General features: G+C 41.0%; 1 protein-coding gene across 1 annotated transcript in view; it reads left to right on the top strand.

The window, feature by feature from the left end:
• LOC101848865 (islet cell autoantigen 1) overlaps nucleotides 1-11,118 on the top strand; it is a 22,734-nt gene that overhangs the window by 9,734 nt on the left and 1,882 nt on the right. Inside the window, exons 6-9 of the mRNA XM_013090460.2 lie at nucleotides 744-942; nucleotides 1,482-1,547; nucleotides 4,378-4,536; nucleotides 5,612-5,697. Coding sequence (XP_012945914.1) covers nucleotides 744-942; nucleotides 1,482-1,547; nucleotides 4,378-4,536; nucleotides 5,612-5,697 — 510 coding nt within the window. The remainder of the gene's footprint in view (nucleotides 1-743; nucleotides 943-1,481; nucleotides 1,548-4,377; nucleotides 4,537-5,611; nucleotides 5,698-11,118) is intronic.

The raw sequence follows: 11,118 nt of genomic DNA, 5'->3' as shown, positions 1-11,118 counted from the left end.
TGCCTTCTATTGTTCCTGTGTATACAGAATTTCCTACATCTTTATTTCCATTTAAGTGTTCTTGGAACAGACATTGAGAGTGGGAGGTTGGTGGGTGCTGTGGTGTGGTTTGCTTCTTCTTTCCTTTCAAACATCTATATTATTAATCTGCATACAGGAAAAAGAGGCTAAAACAGCACCTGGACATGGATGGCTGGTGCCTCTATGAATAAATCATTGATGGTCAGGTCAAACATCTATCGACCTGGTCTCCCCTCCTTTTTTTGTGTGTGTTTGTTACTCTCTTGTCACACCTCTAATCTTCGGCACTTATATGACCTTATTGTGTTGCAAGTGCCGTAATACGCTTACTAAAACAAGACATTGAGACATTAAACTTGCATACAATTGCATTTTTTTTACCATATATTACTGACTGTGTTTGTACCATATAATAATAATAATAATAAATAATAATAAATAGAATTTGTATAGCGCATGTACCCACTCGAAAGCAAGCTCTATGCGCTTTACACTATATTATTACCCCAGCAGACCATAGAACACTCAGAAACATTCTCAGCTTCCCGGGAAGCATACAATGCAAGCAGCTGGTTAAGCGCTCAAACACTAACAAACTGACAAGATCTTTCGCTGTCTATAGCCGGGTACCCATTCCCACCTAGGTGAAGTGGGGAAAATTCGTTTAAAGTGCCTTTCCCAAGCACTACTGACTCTCATATGACTTTCTATGTCTGTGACAGGCTGGCCCTCCACAACCCGCTGCGCCGCCTGTACCAAGAGGTGGAGACGTTTCGGTACCGTGCCGTCTCCGACACGCTGGTCACCATCAACCGCATGGAGAGTGCGCGCACCGAGTACCGCGGCGCGCTGCTGTGGATGAAGAACGTCTCGGAGGAGCTCGACCCAGATATGTACAAGCAGCTGGAGAAGTTTCGCAAAGTGAGGGCACTTGTTTGTTTGTTTGTGTGTGCGACTTGTGCTGCCTTCCTGTACCGGGGGTTTTTTCTGGGGGTGGGGGTTGTTTTGTTGTTTTTTCCCTCTCTTTGTCGGCTTTTATTTCGAGAAAATGTCTTCCTTTGAAGGATGATGGAAATACGATGGTTAAACTTAGCTTAATATTAATAAAAAATGACATTTCAATAGCGCTCAACCCGATTAAAGTACACAGGCTCTGAACGCTTTACAATACAGTACAACATACGACAGTAACATAAAATGTTGTGTTCTGACTAAAAGAAAATCACTCCAAATATTCATCTTATTAATTTAAAAACAGAAATGACTTCAGCTGACATTTGAATGAATCCTAGGAGATGTGAGTAATGCACTACTATGTACAAAATACTGGATTTCTGTACATCTTGTTTCCTTTGCTGTATGTACATCATGATTGTTGATCAAAGTGTTTTTCATTAAGCGTTTTTAGTTTAGTAACCTTCTACAAATTACAAATGGCTTACCGCTCATCTCTTCATCAGGTTCAAAGCCAGGTGCGAAAGACCAAGAGCAGATTTGATAAACTGAAACTGGATGTGATGCAGAAGGTAAGCAACACAGGTTAACAATACTGGAGTTAAGGAACGTCATTCTCTCTTTCTTCGATTCTTCACGGAGTTAAGTCACTTACTGCCTGGGGTTGAAATCCCAACTAAACTGCGGCTGCCTGCATTTCTAACGTGTTTTAGAATATTATTGCTGGATTACTGTTCGAAGTAGACCCTTATAATCTTCACTTTTTATTATCTTTATGTTGTGTTTTTTTTTAGGTGAAAACCTATTTTCAAAAGTTGTCATACTTTTGTTTGTATGATAATTTGAAATGTGAACAAAAACATATTTGGAATTACTGGAGCCACTGGTGGAGGGAGGGCAGGGGCCGACCTCAAAGGCATTTTTAAAAAAAACCCTTCTTAACTAAATAACTGGGATCTTGGTATTCTAAGTGGTGTCGGTAGCTTAGTTGTGAGGCTACCCGACCAGTATTCCGTAGATTTCAGGTCCGGGGTTGGAGCCTCAACTCGGTCCGCCGCGTCCTTGGAAAATGTATAATATATATAATATATAATATAATATAAATTACACTTTTATTTGTCCCGGAAGGGAACTTTGGTTTACAATGGCAAACATACATTTACATACATAAATACATAATTATAAATACATACATGCATAAATACGTACATAAATACACAATATTACACAAATACAGAGCAGTTTACAAACAATGCCACTGTCGGTCGCCGTTATGCAGCGCCCTGTATTTTGAGCTAGGGCTGTCGTGTCTTGCTCAAGGACACACCCCAGTGACCACCCATCTGATCCCCATGTCACCGACACTTGCTTGACATTACTTGAGTCTGAACTCACTACTCACTTAGCCACTGGAGCCCCCAAAGCACTTTACACGAAATTCTTATTTGCTAAGTGTGTTTACTGGACGTTGCTCTACCTTGACGATAGAAGCAGTACTTTTATTTTTATTATTATGCTGGCAAACAATTTGCCTTTTTTGCCATAATCAGTCAAACGAAATACATAATTCCAACTTCTTCAAATGTTTGGCAGGATTTTAGTAATATCGATCGGGGAACAAGTTAAAGCTTGAGAATATATTTGAATTGCAAACTTGGTCTCTGCTCTCATTTTCCCTTTAATCTTTAAATAGTGGTAATATTCCTGATTCTAGTCATTGTAAAGATGGCAGGTTTGCAGTCCAGTTTTTATTTAACCCTATCTGTACACCCTGGGGTCATTTTGTACCCCGGGGTTGTATTCTTCACATTTTAGAATACTTCTAGTGGGAAGATCGCTTTTGAAACTTTCTGTATTTCTCAAAAAGTCGTTTTGATAGACTGCTATGCCAAGCGTACGGATCGGATTAACGAGTAAATTTCCCCTTTGGAAAGTGGTGGCACAGAGTTCCCCATGTCGTATGGATACGATAGTAAAATATGGCATATGGATAGGGTTAAACTACAGTGGAACCTGTGTAAGACGGCCACGCATTGTCGAGGGGAAAAGTGGCCGTATAAGACGGGTGGCCGTCTTAGGCAGGACTGATCAAAATTTTTTTTAAACAACCATTTACACCTGAGGTCCCAACTGGAGGTGGTTGCATGCTTAGGACTGCCCTCGGGATGATTAAAATTTGTTGTTGTTGTTGTATTTCTTTTGAAAGGGGGGAGAGGATGGGATGGTTTTTGTGGGACTTTTTGTTGTTAGTTTTATTTTTATTTTTAAATTATGGTTCCAGGAAAGGTCAAAACGAAACTAAATGTTTCAGACGAGGAAGGCCAAGTGTCATAGTAAAACAAATAAATGGGTCGCAGCACTCGAGGAACGAGCAACACTTCTGTCGCCAGTTTGGGTTGACTTCAATTGTTAAGGACTTGGTTTACGGACTGAGTTGTGGGCGGGCCTTGTAGGTTATGACGGATCACACGCTTCCCTTGCCAGCAGCTGAAAATTTATTGTTTCCCGTTGGTCAGCTTGGGTAAACCTTGGGAGTGACCTAAGCAACATGACCGTTCATCCATTGGAGGGACTGACAACAACGACAGGTGAAAGAATTATGACAGCTTTCCACAACGTCAGGAGAAAATGCATAATTTTTGACAAAGTCTGGCCGTCTTAGGCAGGTAGATTTGGACGTGGGTTGATAAAATAAGGTGGCCGCGGCCGCGTTGGACAGGTGCCCGTTTTACACAGTTAAATTATGGAAAAAAAACTCAAGGGGGAAAATGGAAAGTGGCCGTTTGTACAGGTGGCCGTCTTATAGAGGTATCCGTTAGGGCAGGTTCGACTGTACATTGGCGAGTGTTGATGTGAATGTCTTCCTACATTGGCGAGTGTTAATGTGAATGTCTTCCTACATTGGCGAGTGTTGATGTGAATGTCTTCCTACATTGGCGAGTGTTGATGTGAATGTCTTCCTACATTGGCAAACCCCTGGGGCAGTGCCACTGACTGAAGTGTCTTTAGGCCATTCCCAAAGGGGGGACATATCTCGTTCAAGCATAGTAGAATTGTAAATGGGCTGACTCATGTCACGCTCATAACTGTGCTTGATCTACAACAGGGAACTGCTGCTTTTTCTTTCCTGATCCTTACTATTGTCATTTTCCTCTACTTCTTTTGTATGTTTGTCACTCTCTTGTGACCTGCTATTTTGGGGTGCCTTGATAGTCGAAGCAGACCTTGTGCTGTTGAAGCTAGAGAGGTGAGCAGAGTAAGTCTGATTCCCTGTAAAGACTTCTCTGTTGACACCCACCCCTTGGCGCTCATATGACCTTATGCAGTTGCGAGCGCCGTAAAACCCTCTACTCTATATACTACTACATTGGCAAGGGTCACTGTGAATGTGTTTTGTGACAGGTGGACCTCCTGGCTGCCAGCCGCTGCAACATGTTCTCCCACGTCCTGGCCAACTACCAGACCATGTTGCTGCACTACTGGGAGAAGACCTCGCGCACCATGTCTGCCGTGGCCGAGAGCTTCAAGGGATACCAGTACTACGAGTTCAACATGCTCAGAGTGAGTGTGTGTGTGTGTGTGTCCACCCCCCCCCACCACCACCAGTACTACGAGTTCAACATGCTCAGAGAGAGTGTCTCCCCCCCCCCCCCCCACCAGTACTACGAGTTCAACATGCTCAGAGAGTGTCCCCCCCCCCCCTCCTTCCTTTCACCTTTTTATGTTTCATTCACTTTTTTTTTCACTTTCAGACTGTTTAGTCAACAAGACTTGATGATGTTCGCACCGTACGTAACATCTCCCAAAAGTTATTAATTGAAGTGCCGCTGGTGTCTTTTGTTTGTTTTTTGAAAACCCAGTTGAGCACAGCGCTCCTGTTTGGAATTGCTCACATTAGAGGTAGATCAGTGGGTGGTTGGCGGGTGCTCTGGTGTGGTTTGCTTCTTCTTTCCTATCAAACATCTGTCATCTTTATCTCCCCTCCTTCTATTTTGTTTGTTACTCTCTTGTAATACCTCTATTCTTCGGCACTTATATGACCTTATTGATTGTGTTGCAAATGCCGTAAAACTCTTACTAAAACTAGAGAGGTAGATCAGTACTCTTTCTCTTCCTGTTTAGTTCCTTGATCTACTTTTCTTTTTTGTGCTCGGCTGTTTCCCAAATTAGCGACTTTGTCATTTATGTTGTCATGTGATATTCTTTCTACCTTTGTTGATCCGTGTCTGTGGTGTACTGGTTTGACCTTTTGCTCCACCTGGCAAGACTTGAGTTCGATTTCTGTGTGGGTGGTTGGCGGGTGCTCTGGTGTGGTTTGCTCCTTCTTTCCTATCAAACATCTATCATCCTTATCTCTCCTCCTTCTTTTTTATGTTTGTTTCTCTCTTGTAACACTTCTATTCTTCGGCACTTATATGATCTTATTGTGTTGCAAGTGCCGTAAAACTCTTACTAAAACTAAAATATCCGTCTGTCTGTCTGTTGAGATGTTGTATCCAACAACATAGCCCTGTAGCTCATATGACCCTATGCAGTTGCGAGCGCCGTAAAACCTCTACTAAAACAAACAATAGCCCTGTAGGCCTGACAGGCACAGTCAATCTTTACAACAACAACAACATCGTTTCTCCCTCAGGAATTGACAGAAACCAGCAAGAAGCTTGCCCAGGAAACATCGAGTCCCGAGCGGGCGGAGAAAGATACGGACGACTACGACGACAGGTGAGTCAGTCTGTCGACACATTTTTGTGTGTTTGTACTTTGAGTATCTACAGAGCTGTTGTTTGGTGTTGCCTCAATACTTCTCTTTCATCGTCGCTCAGTTTGCTTTGTCTGGTGGTGTACTGCACGGATTGTTAGCAGCATTTCTTCCTGGATTAGTTTGTCATCATTTTTGTGTGTGTGACCCTGGTTGTTTGTGAGAACGTACTGGATTTTTATAAAATGTATTTATATAACTGATATGGGTATAATATATTATGTTGTTTATGAGAACCTCACGACATGAAGTTTCAGTCGAGAAGGAGCGAGCCTTACGTTAGTGAGGTAATTTTTCCATAAATAAAAAGTCCCATTCTACATTAGTTCCCCCTTTGTTGGGACTGATCCTAGCCGTATGTTGCCATTATAATTCGGAGGTATAGCCTTGGATGGTATTTTTCTCCAAAAATGGCTGGTATAAAGGCGAGTGTATACGCCATATACCCAGATGTGCACTGTGCCCATACTTTGTTCAGTACATGATGTACTACCAAAGTCTCACACCTTTTTTTTTTTAAATGGGCAAAAGGTTAGCAGCCCTTTCCAGTAAAACAAAAACCAGCTACTAAAACATCAACAGCAAAAACAACACATACGATTCAAGTATTTCAATGCGTCCTTCCTGTCTTTTTCTGGTTGTTGCTTGATGTGTGTTCTGCTGTGCCGTGTGCTCTTTTTTCTACCACATTTACTTGTCCGTCAATGTCCCTCCACGTACTTTGCTCTACTGTATAACCCAACAGGCCAGGCCAGGGCACATGATGCCTGTGAGTGGGCAGATTTTCCCTTTTGCACGCCGGCGCGCTTTGTCGTGTGTGAATCTAGCGGGGGGGGTGGGGTGTGGGGGGGGTACCGAGGGGGTTGTGAGTGCAGTGCAGGGACCTCAGTGCCAGGGGGGTCACAGTTTACCCAGTTTAAGTTCAAAGGGGGAATTGTCATTAGCACCTCCAGTCTAGAGCCAGATACAATCCCATGATGTTATTTTGTATGAGCATTTTGCCACGATGACTATGACTGATGCTCATGTAGAGGGTGGTTGGCGGGTGCTCTGGTGTGGTTTGCTTCTTCCTTCCTATCAAACATCTTATCGTCTTTATCTCCTCTCCTTCTTTTTTGTGTTTGTTACTCTCTTGTAACACCTCTAATCTTCAGCACTTATGTGACCTTATTGTGTTGCAAGTGTCGTAAAGCACTTACTAAAACTAAAAGATTCTCTTGTAATGGGAAATGAATAGAGAACGGATTCGAGTACGAGCTGCCAAATTTGTCGTCTAAATTATTTGTTAGTAAATGTCATTTGTGACACTGCTGCTTTCTATATATAGCCTTTGAATGTTCTCGCACCTCCTGCACTTGCTATTACTTTTTTGTTCCCCCGAGCGAGGATTTTTTATCTATGTGTGTAAAACTGTCCCCGTCGTTTTATGCAAGAAAAATTCTGAAATTATGCAAACTGAGCCCAAAAATGTGAAATTATGCGATTCTGTTAATTTTAACAAAGAATGGTAAAGGAAAATAATCAGAAATTATGCAAAAACTGATCAAATTTTGCTAAATTATGTGGGGTGCATAAAACCACGGGGACAGGTAAAAGATTGTTCTTTGTGTTTGTAGTAAAAGAATGTTGACTTTCAGCGAAGGAGAAGAAGTGGATGAGGAGGAGGGTGGCGGTGGATCTGCTTTCAATCATTACCACCGCAAAGTGAAACAGAACAAGGTCATGACCAAGAAGCTAAGCAATCAAAATCCAAGGAACCAGTCGTCTTCGTCATCCCGTGCTTCGGCAGACCCTCGGAGCTGGTCGGGCCACGACAGAAAGTCTGCTAATCCGCCATGGCTGCCGCAGCAAGACAACGACAATGATAATTCTTCTGCCGTGAGTCCAGCCGCTGCGAATTACTGGCGTAAAGCGTCGGCACTTTCCCCGAACCACGCGGGCGATGGGGCAGGGGGTGCTTTGTCTGGATTGGACGTGGACGATTTGTTGAGTATGGGGGAGGAAGACGACCACAGTTTGCTCGGTGGAGCACAGACAGCAATGTCCGCCTCCCAACCGCCAGGGAACTGGGAATCTGCGTCGACCTCCACCATCTACAGCTATGACCAAGACAGAGACGACGACACGTCCGCGCCGACGGTCAAGGGTTACGCTCGAGTGCGCTCTAACGATGATTTTGGCGAAGACGACGAGGATAACGCTGATGAAAGGTGACTGGGACTTATTTGGCCAGCGTCTGTTTCACCTGCTCTCACCTCTTCTTTTCTAACCTGGGGACGTGTGGTTTGCTGTAACAACTTATATGAGGCTTATTTTATTGAGTTATCAAAAAGGATTTTTTTCTGTAGTCAGTTTTGTTCTGCTCCTTTTTATCCCTTTTTGTTTCGTTGAGGCATCGTGGTCACCATTGGGCATGTGGTGTGGTTGCCATGGGTTGGGCCAAAGCAAGCTTCTACTGTTGGCATATACTGGGTCTGCCCGAAATCATTTTTTTCCAACACCAACTTGCCCTTTCAATATTTTCGTTCCTACCCCTGCTCTGTTTATGAATACTGTAAGAATTTTGTGTAGAAAACTCTTGTCAGTACAAAGTAAAGGATTGTTCAAGTGTCAAGCAAGTCCAACGGCCGAATTGTTTTTACACAATATTGTCGAAATAAACTCTGTACGGGTAGCTGTCTGGGACTGCTGCTGCTCTAACAATCATGTGCACATGCACTTAAAAGTTAGAAGAGTGTGAGTTGAAACTAACAATGACAAACTTTCACATTTCTGAGCCATTCCTCTGTTTTCATTATTCCTTGCCTAATGAGTTAAACATATGAAGTTCGTCGGTTTATTTCCAAACATTACTTCCCTCCCAATGCAGTATTTTTGTTTCATTCATATATCCCTGATGGAGTGGATTTCTTATCATTTCATTTTGTTGTCCTTTGTTCTTTAGTTTTTCTAATCTTATTCAATAAAGGTGGACATTTTGTACCCAATAATAAGTGATTGTGCATAGATCTAAGTGTTCTTCTTTTAACTCATAGCTTGCCAATCAATAAAATGTTTTTCTTTTTCATTCATTGTAAAAGTGTGAAATTGTATATATATCCATTATGAACTTCATGTGTTTCAAGTTTTATGTAGCCTACTGTATTTCTTTTTTTTATGTGAATCTTCAAAATAACACATTTCTGTTGTAACACATGATCTGTTGTTAGTACTAATACTTTCAAAAATGTGTGCTGCCTAGTAGTTAGTAGTAGTGCGTATAGTGACTGAGAGCAACTCTCTTTCAACATGATTTATTTATTACTACTGGAGTCAAAAAGTACTGGCAAGTTTGTGACAAAATTGCATTTATTTTGTTTTTACTTTTGTTTTCTGTTGCTGCTCACATTTTTTCCTTCTCTCTCTCTTCTCTTTTCTCTCTCTCTTCTCTGTGAATCTCCTTCTTTGTTTTCTGTTGCTGCTCACATTTTTCCCTTCTCTCTCTCTTCTCTGTCAATCTCCTGCTTTGTTTTCTGTAGCTGCTCACATTTTTTCCTTCTCTCTCTCTTCTGTCAATCTCCTTCATTGTTTTCTGTTGCTGCTCACATTTTTCCCTTCTCTCTCTCTTCTCTGTCAATCTCCTTCGTTCATGTCTTTAAAAGAAAAAAAAATCTTTCACTCTGGCTTCTGATCTCTGCAATGTTTCTCATATCCATCTTTCCTTTTGCCTGTCATTCCTTGGAATTTCCTTTTCCTCAAGTGAATTTTGTTGCTAAGATGTTTTTCATGTCCAGTTTTCATATAAAGTGAGTTTTTAAAGATGAATTGCGTCTCACATTTATTTCATGGGAGTATATCTTTAAACGTTAATGGACTACTTTGGGTCAGTTTGAATTTGAAACGAATCAAATCCCATGAAAGAATTTGGGAGGGGGGGGGATTTTATTCCAAAGTAGCTGTGTTAGTGTTAGGGTTGCAGAGAAAACACAACTCTTAAATTCTGCAGTGTGTGTGCTGTTCGGGTTCTGGTGCACGGTGCGAAATGATTCACTAGTTAGACACTTGCTCTGTGTGCTTGAGGTGGACTGTTGTGTCACTAGTCATGGTACCTGGTATAGTATTCTGTTACATCATTATCGAAGCCTGAGCTTGAACTTGAAGATTTCTTTTCTTTTTTTATTTTCACTGCACTGCACTGCACGGTTGCTTTTGTGTAACAGAGGACACAATGCCGATCTATAAATAACTGCATTGAGTCATAATGTATTTGTACATCTTTTTATTTTTAGAATTTATGATGGATGGGTGAATTTGTTGAGAGATGTTGCACCCTATTCTGTCCTTTGAATTCTTTTTTTTCTCTAGCATATTTGCATGTGTGCAGCTCTTTCAGATGCTAAAAGTACGATATAATGATAATATGATCTTTTTTTCTTTAGTGACTTTAGTATACATAATTCCATTCTATGGTTTCTGTGAGCACTGTCATCTGGTGTAAATAGTGAAGCTCATTCCTTTCGTCACTACAGTACATGTTTTGGACGTTTATGTGGAAATTATGACAGTACAACATATACTTTTAAAACGTGTCTGTATAATATAGTGTAAAGCGCATAGAGCCTGCTGTTGAGCGGGGATATGTGCTATATAAATGCTATTTATTATTATTACATGGTCTTCCTTTCTATTAATGTGGTCAGTTTTATCTTTTCTATTCTCAAAATATTGATTTGGGCTGGAGCACTATGTGTTTTGGGGGATTGTTTTTGGTTTTTAAAAAATTTCAAGTGGCAACTTTAGCACTCTTTATCTGATCTATCTCTGTATTTTCCTGGCTTTGACAAATCTGTTATTGAATTTTTTTCCTCTTTCTTGTTCAGTTTCTCTTTAGGGTTTCTTTCTTTCTCCAGCCAGAATACATTCCATGTAACCAGAATACATTCCATGTAACCAGAATACATTCCATGTAACCAGAATACATTCCATGTAACCAGAATACATTCCATGTAACCAGTGGGTTTACATTGTTGTTCTTTTAAATATCTGTCCCCGTGTTTTATGCACCCCGCATAATTTAGCGAAATTTGATAATTCTTTGCATAATTTCTGATTATTTTCCTTTATCATTCTTTGTTAAAATTAACAGAATCGCATAATTTCATATTTTTGGGCTCAATTTGCGTAATTTCAGAATTATTTTTGCGTAAAACCGTGGGGACAAAAATATGCAGGACAGTTTTTTTAATAGAGTGAAGTGGATTGATAGAAAAAAGAAATAAGCACTTTTGTTTGTTTTACACAATGATATACAAAATGTAGAGAATTTGGCTATTTTTTGTTATAGAGATAGACTATCGTCATAATTATGACAAATGAGGTGGAAGCCATTCTGGACACTGGTGAAT

Source organism: Aplysia californica, unplaced genomic scaffold (genome assembly GCF_000002075.1).
Source record: "Aplysia californica isolate F4 #8 unplaced genomic scaffold, AplCal3.0 scaffold01291, whole genome shotgun sequence".
Taxonomy (NCBI): Eukaryota; Metazoa; Mollusca; class Gastropoda; order Aplysiida; family Aplysiidae; genus Aplysia; species Aplysia californica.
This window is presented reverse-complemented; position numbering and strand designations above follow the sequence as displayed.